Below are 24,010 nucleotides of genomic sequence, written 5' to 3' on the forward strand. Positions count from 1 at the left end.
AGAATACAACCTTGATAATGCCTGGATTGAACTCATCAAAAGTAATAGAACATTTAGGTTGAGAGGCAGAGGAGGCTGAGGCCCTGCAAAATGATGAATGTGGTAATTGTTTTGGGATGGAGGAGGAAACTGTATAAATCACAGGTATGACCAAGTTACCTCTGTGTAGCAGAGAAGTGTTGTCCACCTCAAAGGAATTATCTTTATAGTCCCAACAAAATCCTCCCCCGTGTGGAGTGGGTCGGGTCTCCTAGTGATACTAACCCCTACCCAGCCTACATATGCAAATTTCACATGTTCCTATTACAATTCACTAAAAAGACTTGATTGTGCATGCTGCCCCTTGACCCTCCACAATGCACTGCAATCCCGCCTCCCTGTTCGTCCTTTTTGAAGCGGAGAAAACCCCCAGAGCCAAAGTGGGGAAGGACGGGCGGGAGCGGCTGGGCAGGGTAAGTATCACTAGGAGACCCGATCCACACTAATGTGGGGAAGGAGTCTCCTGCATTCACAAATCCCTGCTCAGCCTACATATGCAGAGTGGCACCGTACTCTGGAGGTGGGTCGGCGACGGGAGTGTAGTTACTAAAAGGACATAGTCAGGCGTCGCTCAAGTGAGCACTCACCAGAAGAAAGAAATCTCGATGATGAAGTATTCACCGCCCAGCCGGGACAGTGCTGGGCATTGTCAGGACCGTCGAGTGCAAGGTCACTGTCCCAAGGGCCCATCCCTCAGATAGCACTCGGTGAAGGTGAAGGGGGATCTCCAGCAAGCCGCCTGGCAGATTTCTGCCAGAGGAACTCCTCTGAAGTATGACCAGGATGCGGAAGTGGCCGAACATCGAGGGCCCTGACGCGAGATAGGGTCGTCTTGTCATGTTGTACCGGCCAGTCTCGGTTCATGAAAATGATGGCCGAGACAATCCATCGGGCAATAGCGTCCTTTGATGCTGGATGAAAGGGTTTTGTTGTAATGATGAAGAGCCGGGAACTAGACTCTTGGGGACGCTTGGTCCTGGCAAGGTACCACTTGAGAGTGCGAACTGGACACCATATCTTGTCAGAGTCATCTCCCGAAAGTGAGGCTAGGTCAGAAATGAATATGTTGAGAGTTCGGAAGGTAGGTGTCTGGTTTTTTATCAAAAACTCAATGGCTGGGATAAGGTAAACCCCATGCGGCTCAGGCAGATGTGACCTTCGGCAACCAATAGAGCATGCAGTTCGCTATTGCATCTCAATATAACCACAAGGAGGAACACCAGTTTGAAGCCGAGATGGAGATCAGATGTGTAAGAAAGTGGCTTACAGGGGGGTCCGGGAAGAATGCGTAAGAAACTTCAAGGGTCCCAGGATAGAACGAGGCATTTGACACGAGGACACTCGACAAACATTCCTAGAGGAAGATGATGGATGGCAGCATTATCAGAGACCATCAATACATTGCTGAAGCCCAAATAAACAGCTGCTAAGGCAATTGCAGTTGGTGGCAATCTGGAGGCCCAAGTGGAACAGATACATTAAAAAGTCTGCGACGGAACTCACAGGAGCTTCGGTTGGAGAAACATTGTGGTCAATACATAATCTAGTTAAATGTTGTAGTCGGCTGTTGTAAACTTCGCAAGTGGACAGTTGTCGACCCCGGGATGCCATGGATGCAGCATCTGCAGAAAGGCCAGACGCTCTGAAGGATTGTTGGACAACATCCAGCACGTCAAGTGAAGGTGCTGGATGGAGGACCCCCCACTTGGGTTGACAAAAATGTCCTCCATGGACGAAAGGACCAATGGCCATCATACCAGGAGTCTTGTCAGTCTCAGAAACCATGGTTGGTGAGGCCAGAATGGGGCAATGAGGAGGACCTGACATGGCTCCTGTTCTATCTTGGACAGGACGCATGGGATATTAAGAAGGCATACGCCAGAAGGCTCGGCAAACTGTAGGGTGCCTGTCACCCAAGCCCGTTGGTGAGGGAACCTCGAGCAGAACTTCGGGAGTTGGATTTTGTCAGTTGAAGCGAAGAGGTTGATATGGGGATGCTCAATCTCTGCGAAGATATGGCTGACCACATTCGGGTGAAGATTCCACCCTGTTGATCGGACGGAGAGTGTGACTGCTATGCTGTTGCTGGTTCCCGCTATGTGGACAACTTGGTAATTCATCCACATGAAGAGCTGCCACACAAGGGCGCAACGTTGAGGGGAGTGAGTACCACCCTGGCAGTTGATGTACCTCACTGCTGTGGAGTTGTCGCTCTGGACTTGGACGGAATGACCCACTAGGTGTTATCGGAAGCAGTGAACAGCATTAAACACCGCTTGGAGCTCTAACCTGTTAATGTGTTCTCCTTGAGAGGCAGTATCCCAGACCCCAGAAGCATGGAGTGGAGGAAGAAAGGCCCCATCTGAACAACGACACATCCGTCGTCACAGTCGCATCCGGAGCCAGAGGTACAAAGGAGAGGCCAACCAAGGGTGATCGGTGATGGTCCACCACCGGAAGTGATTGTGTAGGAAGGTCAGCTCACATATAAATAGAAGATGAAATATTCATTATATGAAAAGAATAGTGAGCCCTGTTACATTGTACTATGTTCGATGTGGCCATTTGTATCCTAAAGTTGAGGATTACGGCCATATCATTACATGCACAGTATAACAGCCTCGACTCCTTAACTTGTCGTGAGATGTTTTTAGTAGCGTTAATTTTGAGTCTCAGTAACCGAACTCGAAGCAATCGTCATGGCCCGAGTGCATGGACAATTCAAACTTGAAGAAGTCTTTGTTGACAAACAGAAGTTGGTTAAGAATACAAGTTTCTTTTATTCTCAAAACTTCGCCTCATGCAAAGCTCCTCACAGTCAAACAGGGAGTTTGTGTGGAAAATCCTCCTGTTTGCTAACAAGTATTTCCCCGAAGCAAAATACTTCACATATCAAGTAATTTCTCAAAACGAAATCACTTCACAGGCTCAAAGTATCGAAACTGGTCTCATCAGACTTTAGCTCTCTGCTCGCAAAGTTCCAGCTCGATTTCTCAACACACTTTCAGGGTTTTTATACTATACAAATCTACTACATTAACATAGTTAATGAGCCAGCTCCAGAACAAATGCTTGACACGTCATCAATTACTGTTGTTGATGAGGCGATGAATTTGAAAATCCTGTCCGAAGAGGCTGAGACTGATGTTCCAGCAAGACCAAGGATTAATCCCCTGGATGAAGTAGGACCACTGCCAGCAGGAGATGAATTGAGAATAGAAGCTGCAGAAAATGGCGTATCCCCAACTCAGTAACTTGGTTTTTGTTCCATAAAGAGAACTACGTTAGCAACAGAAAAATTGTTGATGTCGGCATGAGGCTTTTTACGGGATCCTCACTTGTGCATGAAATGTCTAAAAACAAAGGAGTCTATTTTCTGTTGTCATACAACTTAGGGAGAACTGCCTACACTAATTTCAAATGGGACTTAACCACTTGCTGCCGGGTGCTCTTTTTTCATATTTTCGTTTTTCAAAAATCTTCAAAAATTCATATCTTTTTTTTCTGAACGCCTAAACCCCATAAAATGGGTGTCCCGTGGCGAGTCTAGCCCTCACAAGCAACCTCCATTGACCCTTCAGTTTTGCGGCCACGCCGCCCGCTCTGTGTAGAGCCCCCATTGTGTGCGTTACATAAGGGCTCGTTTGTTCCGGGCCTTGGGCCCAGTGCGTTGCTATGCTGCCGTGTTGCTATGTGGAGCGATTGACGGTCAAGACCTCAGCGTGTATTATGCGGTGAGTGATTGGGAAGCTGTGCACGTGCACTGGGCTTGAGTGAATGGGAAGCTGTGCACGTGCACTGGGCTTTGTCAACTGTTCAGTGAGTGCGCGCAATGACGGACAAATGAATTCATGCTGTAAAAAAGGGGTCTAAAAGTGCGTCTTTTTCGTGGCGCTGCTGCGTGTAACTTTCGCTATTTTTTGAAGCTATTGGGGTTATTTTCTGTTGTATATTTTCCCATCTACCAAACTTATATCCCCCCCAAACCACTCTCATATTTTATCTCCCAACTTGTTCATTTTCCCTCCCATAGTGTAAGATATTTCCCTTCCCAAACTTTATTTCCCAAACCATTTCAAGTAAAATTTAGAAACCAATAAAATAAAGTACACATAGAAATACACACAGACAAATATTTGGAGAGAACTTCTTTTTCTCTTATTTTCTTGTCATTTCTCTTGTGTTTTCTTTTCTCATTGAAGTAGTCGAACTCATAAAAGTAGTAAAATAAATTTCAACTCTTTCTCATCGAATAAAAATCAAACACCGGTGCAAGGAATAAAAAGTACTTTCCAGAAACTTTGTCTTTTTCGTCATTTTTCTCAAAGGTTGAAAACATGACCACCTAGTAAAACCATTACAAGGAAATGTGCCACTTTTTCAAGAGATGAAAATACTACATCCTCAAAGCAGTACGTTCCAGAAACTTTGTCTTTTTTGTCATTTTTTTCACAGGCTGAAAACATGACCACCTAGTAAAACCATTACAAGGAAATGTGCCACTTTTTCAAGAGATGAAAATACTACATCCTCAAAGCAGTACTTTCCAGAAACTTTGTCTTTTTCGTCATTTTTTTCAAAGGCTGAAAACATGACCACCTAGTAAAACCATTACAAGGAAATGTGCCACTTTTTCAAGAGATGAAAATACTACATCCTCAAAGCAGTACGTTCCAGAAACTTTGTCTTTTTTGTCATTTTTTTCAAAGGTTGAAACTATGACCACCTAGTAAAACCATTACAAGGAAATGTGCCACTTTTTCAAGAGATGAAAATACTACATCCTCAAAGCAGTACGTTCCAGAAACTTTGTCTTTTTTGTCATTTTTTTCAAAGGCTGAAAACATGACCACCTAGTAAAACCATTACAAGGAAATGTGCCACTTTTTCAAGAGATGAAAATACTACATCCTCAAAGCAGTACGTTCCAGAAACTTTGTCTTTTTTGTCATTTTTTTCAAAGGTTGAAAACATGACCACCTAGTAAAACCATTACAAGGAAATGTGCCACTTTTTCAAGAGATGAAAATACTACATCCTCAAAGCAGTACGTTCCAGAAACTTTGTCTTTTTTGTCATTTTTTTCAAAGGTTGAAACTATGACCACCTAGTAAAACCACCAGAAATGACATATTGTTTTCTACTAGATAAGTGGGGCATCAAGTCAAAACACACATGAAAAACGCAAAATATAATGTCAATGAAAATGTCCATGAAAATAAATGTTCAAAGTGTCAATTAGTGGACAGTGTGGTACTCCTTGAAGCAGGGGGCGATGCAGAGGGGCTGGTGGCACGTGTCGCACTCGAAGTGCATCTTCTTTCGCAGACCACGGGAAGCGCAGAGGACACACCGCCGGTAGCGGAAGTCGCCATAGCTGGTCCTCTCGAAGTCCACGGGGAAGTGTCGGCCAACAAAGCGGGAGTTGCTGACTGGTGGAGTATCGTGCTGAGGGCGGTACTCGGGCAAGGGCTCGTCGAACAGCAGCTCACGGACAAGACCCAAGCGGTAGTCGAGGAAGGAGAGGCGGTGACCAACGGCCAGGTACACGGCGTAGGTGTTCACCAGCGTCAAGTCGAGCAGGTAGAAGAAGAGCTTCTTGTACCACTTGAGGGACTTACGAGTTGCTCGATGATTTGCCGCTAGTTGGTCGCTCTTGTCAACGCCCCCCATCAGGGCGTTGTACTCGATGACACAGGTCGGTTTCTGCTTTTCCTGCCCTGTCCTGTCTTGCTTGCCGGTGCCACGGATGTCTGCCGTATGCATGGTGGAGAGCATACGGATGTTGCGCTTGTCTCGCCACACCATGGCCAGGAGAGAACCGCTGACACCCAGGTCGGCCGACCGGGACGCTGTTTCGCCCCGCTTCAGCTTGACGAACTGCAGGTCTTTCGGCATCCCTTTTCTGTTCCCCATGACGGTGCCGACGACGTTGAACTTCTGGTTGTGAAGTCGTCGAAACAAATCGGGACTGCTGAAGGCCCGGTCGAGGGCAAGGTTGTAGCCCTTACCATTTAGGTCGTTCACCAGGTCCATCACCACTTGTGTAGTTGCTGGGAGGTCTCCTCTACTTTGGCCGGTGTAGATTTTGAAGTTGTAGCAGTACCCAGCGGCACTCCCGGTGCTCTGGCACAACTTGTACATCTTGATGCCGAAGCGGGCCCTCTTTCTGGGGTTGTAGGTAGCGAAGCGGAGACGCCCGTAAAACTTCAGCAGGGAGTCGTCGACGGAAATGTCCCGTTGAGGAACATAGACAGTGGCAAACTTCTGAGCAAGATGGTCGACAACTGGGCGCACTTTGAAGAGGCGGTCGGTGCAGTCATCTGGCATGGCGGTGTTATCGTTGAAGTGCAGGGACTGCAGGATGGCAAGGAAGCGATCTCGGGGCATGACGGACGGGAATAGGCTCATCTTCAGTAGTGGGTCGGTGGACCAGAAGCTATGAAGGGTGGGGTGCTTCGCAATGCCCGTCATTATGCAAAGGCCCAGAAAGGCCTTCAGTTCTCTAATGTTCAGATCAGTCCATGATCGCATGTGCACCCATGTCGTAGCGGGCCTCTGCACGGCATACCGGTTGCTCTCTTGCACTATCTTGTTGTAGAGAACGTCGTCAAAAAACAGTTCAAAGGCTTCACTGCAGGTCGAGCTGCGATGCAGGCGGGGGTCGACGGCACCACCATTACCGGTGAAGCCGTACTTCAGCGGTGTACTGTCTTCATCTGTCCACTGGAACGGTGCGGCACTGCTGCTGGTCGACGCGGCGGTCTGTGTATGGGACTGTCTCTTGCGCTTGGCATATACCGCCTAGGGTACATCACTGTCAATTTCTGTACTTGACTGTACTTGAGCGGGTGACGGCGGTGATGAAAAAGACGAAGAAACTTCGTCTGAACTCAGATAAAACTCGCTTTCGCTGGAAGAACTGGACTCTCCGGATATAACTTCAGCCATGTTGTCTGTACTCTAAATAACATGATACCCAATATGAACACACGCGAACACTGCAAGGCGTTTTTATTCTCAAGCAGCGAGGGCCGTGCCCTGTCAGTCAACGTGGCAAGGGCCAGCAGCGCCCGGGCCGGGTCATTCATGGGGCGCAGGTGCATAATGAGCCCGCACAGCCCGCGCTTTGTCTTCGGTGCAGTGCAGCGATAATCCCCTGCGAGCGCCCGGCCGCGTGAACAAATGCGCTCTGCTAAACAATACACGGATTACCTTCGCTAATTGCAGCGCTCTGCGCTGAAAGAATACAGGGATTGATTGGCAGGGCCCAGCAGCTCTCAGGAGCTCGTACTTTTATTCAAGGCTTTGATAAGTTCGGTCACCCCGGCTATAAAAGAAGTTCGGTCACCCCGGCTATAAAAGAAGTTCGGTCAACCCGGCTATAAAAAAGTCACAATTCACCGGCCAATGATGGCCTAAACTTTTTAACTGACAGCCCCAAACTTTTTTAAGAAACGCCCAGCAACTTTTTTTTTTTTATAGTAAAGTTCCGATCTCGGAGTCCCCGGCCCCAAATATAAGGCCTATGGCTCCGTTACCGGAGCCCCCGCCACGAAGTGGTTAAAAGAGCAAGTCAATCTACCCGCTCATTATAAACTGATGGAGAAAAAAACGCTCTATATAGGACTTCTGCTTCTTCATTTTCTAGATATTTACTGATGTCTGGGTCAACTATAAACCACTGCGCAGCGTCTCCAAGAGACCGGACCACAGTCATCAAACCCGATGAAAAAATATCTTGCATAGGTGTAGAGCAGGATTTCTTGCATTTAAGCTTCTTATGTGCGGTAATCCGGTCATAGAACCCAAAGGAAGAAGCCGGAACATCAGCAGCATGTCTGGAATGCAGGTCATGATAGGTCAAAGCGCGCCAAGCCGCTGGAGGGCTGAAACGGAAACACCCTGGTTGGAGAGCCATAGCCAGTAGCCAGAAGTCACTGTGATGCGTGGCATTCAAGAACTATGGCGATTATGCAGTTCTGTAGCCCAAAAATTGGCCGTGAAAAGCCCAAATAGTTAGGTGGTGCCTCTGAATTGGCCGCCCCTGAAAACAACGGGCCAGCGGTCCGAGGCATTGTAACTTCCATGTCACACCTGAGTGAACCACTGAGAAGTTCATCTGACAGTTGTGGTTCATGGCGTGTGGCGGTCGTTGAAGCTGGCCCGGGAGGTGTGGTGAGCCATACAATGAATACAAGTCTTCCACGGTAGGCGCTGGTAGTAGGGAGACCACCAGGGGACTTCAGAGCATGGGAACTGGGGGTGAATGTCAAATGCCAAGACCCGGGATGAAGGACCAGGCAGGGGTCCCTCGTAGTCGGTCATCTCCTGCAAGGAGCGTCCCAGGTCAGAATCAGTGGCCTCATGACCGGAGTCCATTGGCAGACAGGAGCTCTGGAAGGGGTTTGGTGGACGAAAGCCCCAGAGGTGTAACAGTCCAAAGGGGATCGGGCAGCATCGTCCGATGCAACGGGAGGATGAGCACCGTGCTAAATTGCAGGACTCGCCCATGGCAGAGGCGGTGGAGTGTGGCGAATCCGCTGTGGAACCCGTTGCCTGCTTGAAGGGAGTTGACTGGCCCGACTTCCGAGCGGGAGCCGCCCGGCAGGCAGAAGCCGGTGAGGGACCAAGGGCAGACGGCGGATCATCGCCCTGCAATCCCCGCTGGGCCATCGGTCTGTAGGGTCACCCAGGGATGCAGTAGGTAGCGATGCCTGGTACCCGCACCATAGAGAAGGAACTGCTCATCATTCTCTGGTCACCTTGATCAAGGGTAGTGTTGCAGCATAGCACGCTAAACCCAATCTGTAGGCAGTGTGGAGTGGGTACTGATGACCAAGGGTAGTGCTGTAGTCCAGCACGCTTGGCCCAGCGGGTAGGCGTATGAAGCAGTGATCAAGGGCATTGTTACGGTAGCGCTCGCTCGGCCCAATCAATTCCAGTAGTGGTCATCAGCAATCATGGTATTGTTGAAGCATAAGACACTCAACCTGATCATGTAGATAAAGATTCAGGTAGTGTTGCGGCATAGCACGCTCAACCCCGGCCTATTCACTCCAGTGGGTCTCTCCTTGTTGAGGCTGTTAATCGGATAATGCAAACTACACCACAAAGGAGCAGGGCAGCCCTCCAGACCCATGTAGCTTTGGGCCGTTATTATTCGAACGCACGCACCGCATTGAGAACAAAGGGCTGCCCAGCCCTGTTCAACAGCCATCCACAACACCACATGCTATGTCACACCCAAACCTGTAGATGATGCACAGAAAAAAGAGGCAAAAATGAACAACAAAAACACAGCATGCAAAGTACGAAAAATTAAAGTAAGCACTCTTACTAATAGATAAGAAAAAACTCTTTGATTCATAAACAGAAATCAAGTCAATTCACAAACGCCAAAGATACGGAACTCGAAACTCTGAAAATACCATAAAAGACACATCCGTAAACGATACGCACTGAAACAAGAAGGATGAACATGGCAGCAGGATTGTAGTACATTGTGAAGGGTGAAGGCAGAATGCATAATCAAGTATTTTCAGCGAATTGTAATAGGCACATGGGAAATGTAGGCTGGGCAGGGGTATGTGAACGTAGGAGACAAGAATACAACTCATCACAGGTATGGCAACCACTAGGTGACCAGGATTTGAATGAAGGAGACTGAGAATGTTGCCGATTGGAGAGCAGGAGTGAGAGAAAACCTGTAAAGAACAGCAAGGAACAGCTGGAGGAGAGTAGTCAGAGTAATCATGTCTCCTGATACCTTGGTGGGAGCCTGAGGGATGATTAAATTGGACATAGACCCCACACTCATGCAAAGCTATGACTAGCCATAACTGCACAAATCAACTCGGCTGTAGCCATGCTAATGCTCATGGCCGGTATCAGGAGACTGTAGGATGAAACCAGTACTGTAATGTTCTTGTTTATTGACTAATTCACAAATTATCACCTCAGGGTGGCCGTCTTCCTTTCTTGAGTTCACCCAAGGTCGAATGCCATGCTAGCACCTACATTGTATTTCAGACACTTCACAGTCATAGTAACATCTTGTGCATGTACACAGTGTATTTTTACCTGACTTTATCCATGATTACAATGTAGTTAGACATTTTTGAGTGCTTGGACACATCACTGACTACTTTGACACTTCCTGAAGTTCATCTCAAATCAAGACTCCCAAGAACCACACATTTTGTTCCTTGCTAAACAAGACTAACAATGGTTGTGCTTCCTATTACATTGAAACAAAAATAGGTTGGGTAGGTGGGTAGAATCTTTTTTTCTTCTAAAGTTTTTGGGTAAAATATTTGAGAGTAAGGAAGTTTCTTTTCATGGTCTACGGTGTGTGGAAGTGTTTAGAACAGCACAGGATTTTGAGTACTTTTTTGTATTGTTTTTATCTTGTTAACACGCTCACCACGACTACTGAAGATGGAGTGGAATCTGAAATTCTGTTCTTAATCCTGGTTGACACTAGCTGGTGGACATTATGTTACTGCCTCCCCAGTATACATTTAACCACTTGCCGCCGGGGAGCCCAGTTTCGGGCACGTATTCTTTATATGCATAGCCTAGGTCTCTGAAATCGGACAAAGGGAACCAGCTTGTAACAAAAGACCGTATTCGTAACAAAAGACCAGGCTGCTGGGAATTACCAACATTTTTCACTCTCATTAGTGGAGATAACCCAGTCTTGTGCATGTATATTTAGGATTGGCCATTTGTCTATAAGAAATTGTCATTTGATATTTATACATGTATATGCATAATACCTTTGAGGCACACGTGGCTTCAAAGAATATTTCCCTCAAGACGGTTGCAGCTTTTAGGTCTGGAGGATGCACTCCTTTGGTATATAATTGGTATAAGGACCTATTGCCAATAAAGACAGATCCGCACAGCCAGGTTGGTCACTTTTGTTCTAGCAGTTTAGTCTGACAGTTGTAGTAATTTCATGTCTTATCATTGTATAAGGCCAATCTTTCTATCTTACCACTTTTACAAGTTGTTCTGAGTGTTTCTTAGTAGTTCTCTGCCAAATTTGTATTCAGTCTTTCGTTAAACGCGATCTCTGGTCACTGCAAGATGCCAAAATTTGGGAAGCAAGTGACGGCAACCACACAGCCTTCAGACGATAGGAGACCGTGTGGAAGGCCTCACTCTGAAAGACCTACGCAAAGCAAGGGAGATGCTGAGGCAACCCCACATTTGGTTGGGCTCGAAAAAAGTATACCGGCAGCAGCCAGACCATCATCTGCAATCCTACCAGTGCTGTAGATGGATCTCTCCCACCAGGAGGCCCAAAAAGTGCTGCTGCTGCACCGCCTGTGACTTCGGGGCTTGGTGAGTCAGCTGTTCACTGCAATCTTTTCCCTTACCTTTGGGCCACCAATCCTTAATTTCTACGAGTGATCTTATGCTGAGTTCTAGTTCACCTACATTGCCTTTGACTTCCATCCCTATTTTGCTTGCGGCTGTGAGTACCGCATTTTCAATGAATAATGTACAAAACTACACAACACTCACCGGCGATTGTGACGAGCTGGGACTGGGGGTACCGAAAAACATTCAAGAAAAAAATTTGGAATGGGGGAGTTTGTTGAATTTTATTCTTTGCTACGGCCAACCCGTACTGGGTTTGGCAATACATACTCACTCTCACAACTGTGTATTTATAATCAGTTGGCCCAAATCACCCACCTTGCAAATTTGCCCTCCAGTTCAGCATGTTTGCATAATGTCCCTTGAGCAATGGACTTCAGCTTTCTTAGTTTTTGTATCCATTTACTCGATTCCCCATCATGACAGTGCCCGACAATTACTGAAATATGCCGATACTGTCCGATCTGCGGCCTTCCGTCGCACAGGTTTCGGCTGGCGCGATTATGATACCCAGTTCCGTCTTCGGGTCAGCATCGAAGCTGAAATGTGGCTAACGCTAATCGGTAGTCCCTCACAGAACTTTTTTTGGTTCATACCCCTTAACTCTTCCACGACCACAATGTTTATACACAGGAAGTGTTTGATGACCACACTGTATGAACAGTGCATGCACTCCAGTACCGGATTGTTGTCCATGGAATGCGACCATTCAATGCCTCTATTTTCAAGCTCGTTTTTCTCGCTGAAGACTTCATTTTATCAAAAAAAAGTCGCGCATGCAACTTATTCCTTATAAAATCTACTTTCCTCTGATACCAAGGTTGGTGCACATTGCCCCATGACAAGTACTTTGCATAAAGATTTCTTTAAGTTTGCATAAGAAAATCTTTGAGTTTGTAGTTTCATAACTTTTATTTATATGGTGGTCGAATTCCAAACCTAAATTTCATCATGAAGGTTTCGTTGAATGAAAAAGGTTTGTGTGAGACATTTGTTGCCAATAAAATAAGCTTTTATTTGATACCAAAATCATAGGGTTTTTAAGCCAGTTACATCAAGAAATGTCCAAAGGGGTCTCCTCTTTTCCAAGTACATGAAATGACCTTCAATGCCCCTATGTTTACATGTACATGTACGTACAAAGCCCCTGTGGTAGTGGTGGTTGGGGTTATATGTACATGTAGTCTAGTACATGTAGTTCTCTTTACATCATAAACTGCTGGCTTTTATCATTAGGCAACTTTATTTTGCAAGTCCGAATTGGAATGTAAATAATTTGTGTAGAGAACTAGCAGTCAAATTTGTCAGAAAATTTATACTGACTAAAAGGAACGATAACTGAAGTAAATCATGGCATACAAGAATGTACTGCATAAAAATTCCTCAAGGCATGATGTTAATAAAATTCAACCTTTCTTGGAAATCATTACAATGTGTAATTTGTCATTCACACATTTGCATAAAAAAGACTTTTGATATTGTGAGTCATGGCAAACATTCAACCTACAACTAGAATCTTTTGAACATGCGTTTTTGAAGATTCCAAATATCCAACCTACATGTATTCGTATAAAAACACATTCAGTAATCCGTCATGCAAAGGTAAAAAATACATGAAGTTACAACTTTGCCATTTATTGGGAATTTCTAGTGTCCAGGACTATTTATGTTTACTGTGTTCTTCAATCAATCTATTCTTTTGCAAAGCAAGCATTCTGTGTTTGGAAATCGGTCATCCACACAGCAACGTTTCTACTACGTGCATGAAAAAGTCAAGGTTATTGATAAATTGGGCAAAAATATTGAAAAAACAACTGAAATCTGATGAGCACATGGTTTTGAAGATTTTATATATCCAACCTATCACCCTTATAGTTTAGATATGAGTGATATCTTTCAAAATAAGGAACTGCGCACATTGCCTTGTAACATCTACGACAAAATATTAGGGTCTGTTTCCATCCACCTGGTTTTGATCTATCGCTACAAACTACACAGTCTGGTTTTCTGCCATTTTCTACTCTGGAGGGAAAGTGATGGTCTTTCAGTCAGTCTTGCAGGAGAATCAACACAGGAAGCTCTACGTCCTCAACGAGATGAATCACATTCCCATCCGAGAAGTAAGCCTTTAATGACAGCTTGCCAGAACTTGAGTGTGGTCAGGGATGGGTTTTCTGGCAGGCTGTTGTAGACAATGAAAGCATTGATCAGGCATACCTCCAGTAGGTGGAAAAACATGTTTCCATCATTTGATGCTGCATTGGGTATGATTGTAATACTGGAAAAACTGATCAGCAAGATCTGTACCGCTCATGTTTTTATTATAGTCATCAATGGCCTTTGGCTTGGCGACTTCCCTGAAGCCACCATCGTGGTCACGCGATCGGACACGTTTGTTCAAAACGGTGCGGTCTCCAATAGTCGTCAGAACAGTTATCTGCCTCTTATCATGCCAAACAATGCACAGTTGTCCATCCTTGACATAAAAGGCAGGTGGGTCTCCTTTCTACTTTTCATTATTCTTTGGGTTGGCTTCTTCCAGCATTCCTTTTGCTGAGTACTTCACAGTACTACAACATCTACATCCACGCTCTGTGAGTTTCGCAAATAGTGCTGGACTCACATAAAAATTGTCACAATATACGTTTTAGCCTTAGTGTTCGAATCCTGCCAACAAGTCAAGAATGACGTGTCCACTGGCATTTATGGTTGGAGGGTGCTCTAGCTGAGGATTAACAGATTGGTCTGCAGGTGCTGGGCGATCCTCACATCCTATACGTTCCATTCACAGGTGTATCCTGTTGGAGATTCAATGAGAGAGAATGCCTTCATTCCCCACTTAACAGGCTTTTTTGGCATGTACTGGGCAAAGCTGAGTCGGCCTTTGAATTTCAGCATATTTTCATCTTAGGAGAGATGCTGATTAGGTTTGTACACCGAGGAAAATCGAGGAAGGACCAAGTCCAAGAATGGCTGAAGTTTCCTGATTTTGGACTGGTTGACATTGCCGGGGTGGGGGGCTTCATTGTTTGACAAATGAAGATACCGAAGAATGAGTAAGAAACGGTTCCTAGATATTATCAATGAATAGAAAGAGTTGCAAAGAATTTCTAGAGTGGACCAGTACATGTGATATTGGGGCAGTCTGGTTATTCCCATAGCCAGAATCAGTGCTTCAAAGGCCTTTGTCTCTCTTACGTCTACAGGATAGGATGCCCATTTGGCTGCCTTCTCTGGGTCATTCTGTAGACTCTGAGCTGCAAAGCGATTTGTCTCACTCAACAGGAGATCCCAGATGGCAGCAGTGAAGTAGAGCATGAATACTTCTACTGCTGACAGGCCAGTGAAGTCGTCTGTGGGCCCGTAAACTGCAGCAGTCTCCGAACATGGTCATCTGTGCTTCACCATGCCTCACGAAAATTGGGTTTCTTGGGTTTTGCGGGGCAATTACCAACTCTACTCCGGCCAGCACCATGTCCCCCACGTACTTGTTCTCTGCATCCACAATGAACCCAGACTCTGCTGTGACCTGTTGCGTGCCCACGGCCATCACTGCCCGCTGTTGTACACGTCGGACCAGGCGTGTTTCCATTGTCAGAGTCGTCGGAATCTGGCAAAAAGTCAGTCAATCCGTTGTCAGATTCCTCCTCAGAATACTCCAAACCATTCTCTGAATCACTATCAGCACAAATTTCTTCAAGAATTTTGGCATTTCGCTCATCCATGGCAAGGAAATGTCCTATGGTGACCCCTACTGTATTAAATGTCATTGAAAAGCTTATTCAATGGGCTTTCCAACTGTATAAAATTCAGCAACAGAGGGCAGCAGATAAATGTTGTAGACCTGATTGAATATGTGCAAACACCCGTCGGCAAAAGTCGGTGGTAATGAATCGCATGCTACCGTGCGTCGACAAAAGTCGCCCATGGTAACAAGCACGGGTCAGCGCGCAGTCGACAAAAGTCGCCCATGGTAAGCAAAGGGTTACCACATGCTGCCAGGTGGTTTTAAAAATGCAGCATACACATACATGTACAGGAGATTTTCAAGGTTTTCAGTTTTCAAAATTCTTCAAAAATTCATCATTTCATTTAATAGATATTTACACCCACACGAATGACTGTTTGGTGTCTACCCCAAGCTGACAGGTAACCTTCATTGACTTCTGAGTATTTCAGCCAGGCCTGCCGCCCTGTTAAGAGAACCCAGAATTGAAGGGTGTTGCATCATTTCCTTTGTCCCCAGAGAATGCTAGTGGCATCTTTTCAAACGCGGCTGGATTAGCATGCAGCGGTACTGTATCGCTCCTCAATGGGGACGTGGAGCACTTTTGTTTGCCCAAAACAGTGGCATACTGTTTAAAAACAGTGACGGATTACCTTTGAAAAATGCAAGCCGAAAAATGATGGCAATTCCCAGCAGCAGGTCTTTTGTTCCGAGTACGGTCTTTTGTTTCACAGACCAGCTCTTCTGTCCAGTTTCGGGCATCCCGGGTCTGTGTATAAACCCATGGTACTCAAAACGGGGTTCCCCGGCAGCAAGTGGTTCAAGTCCACCAAACAGCGAGTCCCAGAACCAGGTCGTACATCCTCTCAGCAGGAATCTGTTTCGACTTCAACCGCAGTGAATGTTTCCAACTAGTCAATTTGCCCACAAGTGTTCCGTGTGCATGTCCCCTGGCTCCTTAGCCAATACATGTAATTGCCATGGTAGCTCCTTGCGCAATGGCAGTGCTCAAGGGGCAGCTAATGCATCAACTGCCAACCCCAGTAAAAATATCACGCATGCTCCCCTTTCTCAACAAATACCCAGCAAGGCGAGACGCACGAATCCTGATTGCCAGTTTCACTTTTGGCTTTCATTTGGGCTATTCTGGTCCACAAGATGCACAAATCGTGATTGACGTTTCACTTTCGGCTTTCGTTTGGGATATTCTGGTCCGCGAGTGCACTCTTCAGCTCGCAATTTCAAGTCCGTCAGTGTACACGGCTTTAGTACACAATAAAAGTGCAAGGGAGATTCAGTTGGGCCACATTGCTGGTCCCTTTTCTACTTCCCCTTTGCCTGACTTGCACTGTTTTCCAGTTGGTCTAGTCCCTAAGCAAACGTCAGATGAATTTCATCTGATACACAATCTTTCCTCCCCATTGGGCGATTCCGTTAATGATCACATTGACCCCTCTCTTGCCATTGTTAATTACTCAAGTTTTGATGACGTAGTAGGGTTGGTCTTAAGTTTAGGCATTGGTGCCCTTATGGCTAAATCTGACATTAAGTCAGCTTTTCGCTTGCTGCCAGTTCACCCAGATGATTTTAACCTGTTAGGCTCATGGGTCATACAACTGGCAAATGTATGACCATGGGTTGTTCCATATCGTGTGTGACATTCAAACAGTTTAGCACATTCCTTGAGTAAGTGGCCGGGTCCTTGCTAAGTGGCAATGACTGATAATGTCATTCACTACCTCGACAATTTAATTTTTGTGGGAAGTGGAAATTCCAGTGACTGCACTCGCGCTCTCTGTTATTTTACGGTTGTCTGTAAGGAGTTAAGCATTCCTTAGCGTCAGACAAAACCATAGGACCGACGTCTAACATCCCTTTCCTAGGGTTGGCAATCAACACTATTGCCCAGACAATTCAAGTTCCACCAGCAAAAATCATATCCATGCTAAACAAGTTGGATAATACGTTATCTAAACCAAAAATTACTCTCAGGGACCTTCAGTCTTTGCTAAGAAGTTTGAATTTCATCTGTAAAGCTGTTCACCCAGGCCGTGCATGTTTTGCATTGTTTGTTTGATTTAACCATCGGCGTTCAGATGCCATATCATCATATCCACATTTCTTTCGGAGCGCGCATCGACCTGTTGGCATAGTGACAGTTTCATCTATTTCAATGGCTCGGTCATGTTCCCTACCCATATGTGGCAGTCCAGTCACACCTTACAATTGTACACCGATGCTTCAGCCAATATAGATTTGGGTGCAATTTTCATGGTAATTGGACACACGGCAGATGGCACTTGTCAATCCGTTCCCTGCAGTCTTCTGTTGCTTTCCTTGAACTTTTGTCCATTGAGCTGGCACTGCAATTGTTGGGACCGGATTTGAGAATAGATGTGTCGTTTTCTGGACAGATAATGAAGCAGTATTGGCCATAATCTATCCTCAAACTTCTCACTGCCCTAGGATTAAAAAATTGGTCTGTTCACTTGTTACTTACTGTTTGGAACTTAATATTTATTTTAAGGTATGTCATGTTCCTCGTATAGATAACTGCATTACCAATGCTCTCTTTCACTTTCAGATGTACAGATTCCGGCAGCTAGCACTAGGAGCAGACCACATTACACCCTTGCCTGCAGACTTTTGGAACAACTTCAGCTAGAAATTTGCATTTTTTAGTTGATTCTGTTGCGCCCTGTACTCATTCACTTTATCAGCATGCTTAGCAGTTTTTCCAATGGTTCATTTTGCGCCATGGCCTTAATCGTATTGATTCTGACCCTTCACTTCAACAGCTCGTACAGTTTATTGCATTTTTGTCCGTCAATAATTATTCTCCGGCCACCATAGCTTCATATGTATCTGGTATTGCTTCCACATTACGCCTGTATAATCTTCCGGCTATAATTCAAAACTTTGTTGTCAAAATGCTTATTGGATGGATGTCGGTGGCGTAACAGCCGTCGGGATGCATGCTGTCCTATTAAATTGGATATTCTCTGCCGTATTATCTCAACCTTGCAATCAGTCTGTTTCAGTCGGTATGAAGCCTTACTTTGGTGTTCTACTTTCCTTTTTAATTTGGCAGTTTTGGTTTCCTGCCCATTGGTGATCATTACCAGCTCCCCTTTGTGTCGTTCAGATGTCAACCTTTGACATTTGCTTTTCTAAAATGGGGACTGGGACATGACTGTATAATTTACATTCCCTTGGTTCTTGGAAGTGATATTTCATTATGCCCTGTTGTGCTGTTGTGCAATATTTGTGCCAGAGCCCCTAGCATCATGCCCATTTCCTGCCCGACTTGATGGTGCCCCCTTGAATCGATCTCAATTCACAGCGATATTGAGACGGTCCCTTCAATTTATTGGTGTACACGATGCCCAATATACTTCCCGTTCCTTTCGTATTGGTGCAGCTACACCAGCGGCTTTGGCTGCCATCCCCAAGCAGGAAAAACAAAGGATAGGGAGATGGCAATCAAGTACATATCACTGTTATATTTGCATTTTCCCATACATTGCTAATTAACTGTCACCTTTCAATTCAGCCCATTGTTCTTATTTCTGAATGGTCCGTTTCTTCTTGTACTTGTGCACTGTCTTTTTTTACTTTATTTTCCCTATCATAAGCTTTGAGCCATCTGGCTGCGAAGCCTCTGGTGTGGGTAGTTGGCAAATCCTTCATGAATTGGATATCCCAGTTGCAGGAATGTCTGAAGATGGGGCAGCGCTGACCAAATTAGAGACTGTTCGCAGGCTCAGGCTGAGGGCCTTACACCCGACCGATTTCAACAATTTCCTTATCGTTGCTGGGAATCCGAACAAATGAACCCTGATTTAATCATTTTGTATGTCAGTTCAAATGATCTGGGAAGCCTCCTGAAAAGGCCATTTTGGAGGCCATTAAATCTATCCCGTCAGTCACTAGATCAATACTTATATTTCTGGTCATCCATATTGCCAAGGGTCAGTTACCCGGGCACATTCCAGCAGAACAAAGTCGAGCGGGCCCAGCGGGCCATTAATTGTTCGGTATTACAAACCTTATGCTGTTTGCGTCAGGTTGGATGATCCCACATCCCCAGATAGGATGGGATAAGGACCATTTTATATATGATGGTGTCCACCTCAAAGATGACAGCACTGAATTTATTAGCCAGAATTTTTATCCCGCCTTGCGGGATGAGATTAATATGTATTACTAAATATTCCTAGTCCCTATGCCTAGGCTTTTTGGTCGCGGTCATAGACGACTGTCAGGCAGAATTTCATTCTGTACGCTGTAATATGCCTGGGCTTTATTTGGATCCAACGGTAAGAGCCCCTAAATTTAATTAATTCAACAAAAATTTCTGGAGATTGTAAGCACTTGCTGGGGAAACAGTGTTTACACATGAGCATCATGCAGTCACAAGATCCAGCTTCACCAGAAGACATAGCTACTATTGACCTGGTTTGTAAATGTGGTTTGGAGACTCGCCACCCATGATAATCATGATAGCAGGTGATTGAATAATTTTTGCTAGATATGTATCTGCAGTTCGAGCTGTTATTATTAACAATCGTGCAGTACAAGTGATGCTGAAAAGCAGGTAATGACAGAGGTGTTACTTGTGTTTCGCGAGTTACAAGGACCAGAGACTGAACAATGGTGCACACACGACATGGAACAGTTCATGAAATAAAGCCTTCATGATTCGCAGCGACAGGAAGGGTTGAATAATAACAGTGCTCTGTATGTTTCATGGATCACAACGACCGGAAACAAGCCCACTTTGTTGAGCTCGGGCTGTTGAGGCAATGCTGGAAGGTTTTGCAGATCACAGCGACCAGAAACCATTTGCCTTTCGCAGATTGCAGTGACCAGAAAGGCAGTGTTTTGTGAATCACTATAGTCGAAAACTCATTTTGGCTGTTGGAAATAAATGGCAGTAAAGTGTGTTTTTGCCAATCACAACAGCCAAGTGTTGAAATGTTAACTCGTCAAACAATAAACTACTCGAACAAAGTTACTTATGTTGTCCATGCCTGAATTCTTTGCTGTCTTTTCAAAAAGGGAAATAAATATGATAGAGTAACAAAGACGTGGGTGACTGCAGCCTTCACAAAATAAAACAGTGGAAAATATTAAAGTGTTATTACATACCATGACATGATTTGTTCTTAACCCCTTCACGACGGATGACGGTAAGAGCCGCCGTAAAAATTGAGATCCCGCAACCTGCTTTTCAGCTATTATTCTCGACCCATGCTCAAGTGAACACTGTGAAAGAAGGCATACCTGGCTCTTGTGTATATGGTGATTGGCCTTTGTGTGTTGCCAAGAAATGAAAAGGCCGAATTTGCATTGTAATCACCAGCTTCACAATAGTCCCCACTTTGAAAAGAGGCAACGGGAATGTGAAAGCGTGAGTAGAGCCGCATACCACCGAAAAATGAGCCTTTTCACTGTGTAATTCAAAGCGTACATAGCACGCAGGGCCACAAACCAAGAATTTGCAGTTTGGCAGGTGGCCTTCGTGGCCAAGTGAGGCTGGAATTCTCGGAGTCGGCTTTCAGAAAAAAGTTCCCATCGTCAAGGGGTTAATTCGGAGCTGTGATGAGATTTATTTGGTAATAACCTGTTCTTTTTCATTGCTTTCAATTTTATTGACGGGTTAAAAAATATTAAAAAGTTAACCCTGCGTTCAATTCATTATGGCTCACTTTTGAACAAAGTCAAATGTTCTTACCTTTCTGTTAACAATTAGCTGAAGCACCTCTACTGCAGCAAGTTTCAACTCTTGTATTGTGAGTAAGGAATAGAGCATTGATGGCAATGCGTTGTTGTTAGCAAAAATGTGTTGAGGTGCAATCCAGTCAACATATCCAGTCAGTGTCAATAATACTGCCTGAGAAACTCGGATGGAGCTTGCAAGCTGTTAAAAAATGCAAGACAGTAACTTTGTGAAATCCTTCATTAAAAACTCCCAAGATACAATGTAACATATTCCATGAAACAATAACAACCCAAGTGCATGTTAACGCTTGATGACCAAAATGTCTTGAAAGGATCTCCATTTGTATTAATACAATTTCAAAGACCTTAAAGGTTTCCTGATTTTAAAATATATTACTTAACCACAATTCCATGAAGCAGAGTACATAATTTTTAGTACAGTATTTACATTCTCAGGCAAATTACTGTGATCATTCCTATTAAAGCATTTGATTACATGTATTTCCTGTTTCCACACAGCAGTTTAAACCAACCTTGTGAACGAGTCAGTGACAAACTCCAGGAAATCCACATGTGAACATTAAGGCCATTAAGGGAATTGTCAGTTCTAGACCAAGAGCTATGATTGTATTTTCTCTTTACATTATCCCTACTTTCCATTTATTTTCTGATTTTTCTCGGTAAGCATTCTGGACCATGCCCAACTTTTCACTCTACTATCTCAATAATTAGGTCATTGCACTTAATAGCTGAAATCACTCCTTAGATTTTGTTAATGTATGTGCAGGAGCTCTTTTTCCAAAGTATTGTTGTTTGTCTTGTTTTGCCCAATAAATCTGCAGCTTATCTTCAAAGCATTACAATATTTCAACTTGAATTTTGGCATGAGTATGAATCATGGCATGACATCTTACAGAATTTTTCTCTTTCGTTAATTATCCCCATTCTCATTGGTGGTAAGTAAATGTATCTGTTTTAGAGAAAATTCTGAGAAATCAAGTTGAAAAATTCCATTTTCAAAAACTGTACCTGACAACACAGTCATTGAAAAGTCAGAAATCAGAACAACTATGTAACAAGCCCACAGCAAAACGAGCAGCCACGTGAGAGAAGCTGTTTCCTTTTTCCAAAAATAGGAATGTTTCAATTAAATCAGAACAGTTGGGAGGTATGTGCTTTTGGATTCACAATTTTTCAAAACTGCTGGGTTAAAAAATAGTTTTGAATATTTAGTATTTTTTTATGACACTGTATTGCTGCAACTTCCACAGTAGTGTGGTATGAGTCTACTAGAGAATACTTTCCTAATAATCATAAAGATGAACAAAGAAATTGACTGGAGCGGGATTTGAACCTGCAGCCTCTGGAATACTGTAACAGTGCTCTTACAACTGAGCTACCCAGCCCTATATATTGGTGGCCCTTCCTAACTGGCAATACCTCTGTTTGGGGGGCGCTTGCCAGAAGCCATTAAACCTGAAACACCATGTGGCCACGGATCACACCCCAATTACACACGATACAACCTGGGAAGTGGTGAACAGGGATCACTCAAAGAGGATACGGCTTTTCCACATAGGGAGACTATACAGTGATCCCTGGTCACATGGTGTTTCAGGTTTAATGGCCTCTGGCAAGTGCCCCCCGAAAAGAGGTATTGACAATTGGGAAGAACCACCAACATAGGGCTGGGTAGCTCAGTTGGTAAAGCACTCGTACGGTATTCCAGAGGCCGCAGGTTCAAATCCCGCTCCAGCCAATTTCTTTGTTCATCTTTATAATCATTCATGAGCACCTAGTCAGTTTCCCTATACAATTTCTTTCATGATACCTGATACGCACCTACTTGTGAATTATTTCCCTAACGTTAGTTAGCCATTTCCTAAAACTTGATCAACTGCATTGTGCTCTCATCTGCCCCAATGCAACATATCATTGCCGCTATGATCATCCTTTTTTAGAAAGCATTCGGGTGCTGTAACCAGAGTGGGGAGGATGGGGGGGTGTCTGTGATTCAAGTAAGTATTCTCCAGTAGACTCGTACTACACAACTGTAGGAGGGAGAGTCTACTGCATTCAACTGACCTGAATCACCTACTTATGCAGAGTGGCACCCTTTACCAGAGGAGGGTCAGCAAGGACACACAAATCCAAGGATCATAATGATAAATCCTCATGTGACAGCAGGTCCAGATCCTGAATTTTACTATAAATTACACCCTGACAAGAGGGTACATGTACATGGAATACATACAATAAACTCTTGATAACTCCCAAAATTTGCATTGTCTGGATTTCGAACTATTGACAAAAGTTCCAGAGTCTTGCCCAAACATATGCACACAGTGCACAAGTAATCCAACTTGCCCCCATGGTGGTTATTGGAGATGTGATAAGTGGTTAATTATTTCCTTTTTTCCCAAGAATAAGTTTCTTCTAAAATCATTAGTTTGCAGAGATTTCATGTTTTTTAGCCGAGACCGGCCAGGCCTGCATCCCACAGTTTTCCTGTTTGGCCACACAATCACTCATTTGTAATTGCTTGAGGGCACACCATTTTGCATTTCAAATGTTTGCGTGTAACAATTTTAAAAAAATATTTGTGTGGTTTTGTTTGTCTTTTCATTCATTTGATTACCTTTCCTCTTTCAAAAAACTAAACAGAATTTGGCACTGCAATACAGCATTTATAGCACCTCACTGGAAACGTGTCAGTGCGGCACACAAGTGCTAAAGCTGGGCAGGCGGCAGCCAGGCTTTAGCTTGCTTCAGTGTGGTCACATGGCCACCGCAAAAAATCAATGATTGGATTGCACAGGCTACGTTTGGGCCATGATACCGGCTTGCTTGAAAGCCGGTATTGTTGAGGTCCAAACAACTCTATTACAATGGCACTGGCAGCAAGCACGCTCGTGTCCTCAAGCAAAAAGACTAAGTGCAATTTGCATAAATGACTCATGAATGAAATCTCTGCAAGTCTTTTCCACTTGTCAATAATTTAGAGGTGGTCTTTTTGGATCAGCCCTTAAAAACTGTAATGGTTGATTCTCTGTTTGCTTGTTTGTCCTGGCCACTTGTCATTTTACCTATGAGAAAGATTCTGCTAGGATCGAAACATCAGGTCCTCCA

At 44.5% G+C, this 24,010-nt stretch overlaps 1 protein-coding gene across 3 annotated transcripts in view; it reads right to left on the bottom strand.

Moving 5' to 3' along the window:
• Window positions 1–24,010, bottom strand: part of xpo5 (exportin 5) — a 357,136-nt gene that overhangs the window by 245,978 nt on the left and 87,148 nt on the right. For all 3 annotated transcript variants that reach the window (XM_022232992.2, XM_022232990.2, XM_022232991.2), the window contains exon 7: window positions 20,895–21,080. In XM_022232992.2, the coding sequence (XP_022088684.2) occupies window positions 20,895–21,080 (186 nt within the window). The remainder of the gene's footprint in view (window positions 1–20,894; window positions 21,081–24,010) is intronic.

This window comes from Acanthaster planci, linkage group LG01 (genome assembly GCF_054643075.1).
Source record: "Acanthaster planci isolate LZ-2023a linkage group LG01, COTS_SCS, whole genome shotgun sequence".
Taxonomy (NCBI): domain Eukaryota; kingdom Metazoa; phylum Echinodermata; class Asteroidea; order Valvatida; family Acanthasteridae; genus Acanthaster; species Acanthaster planci.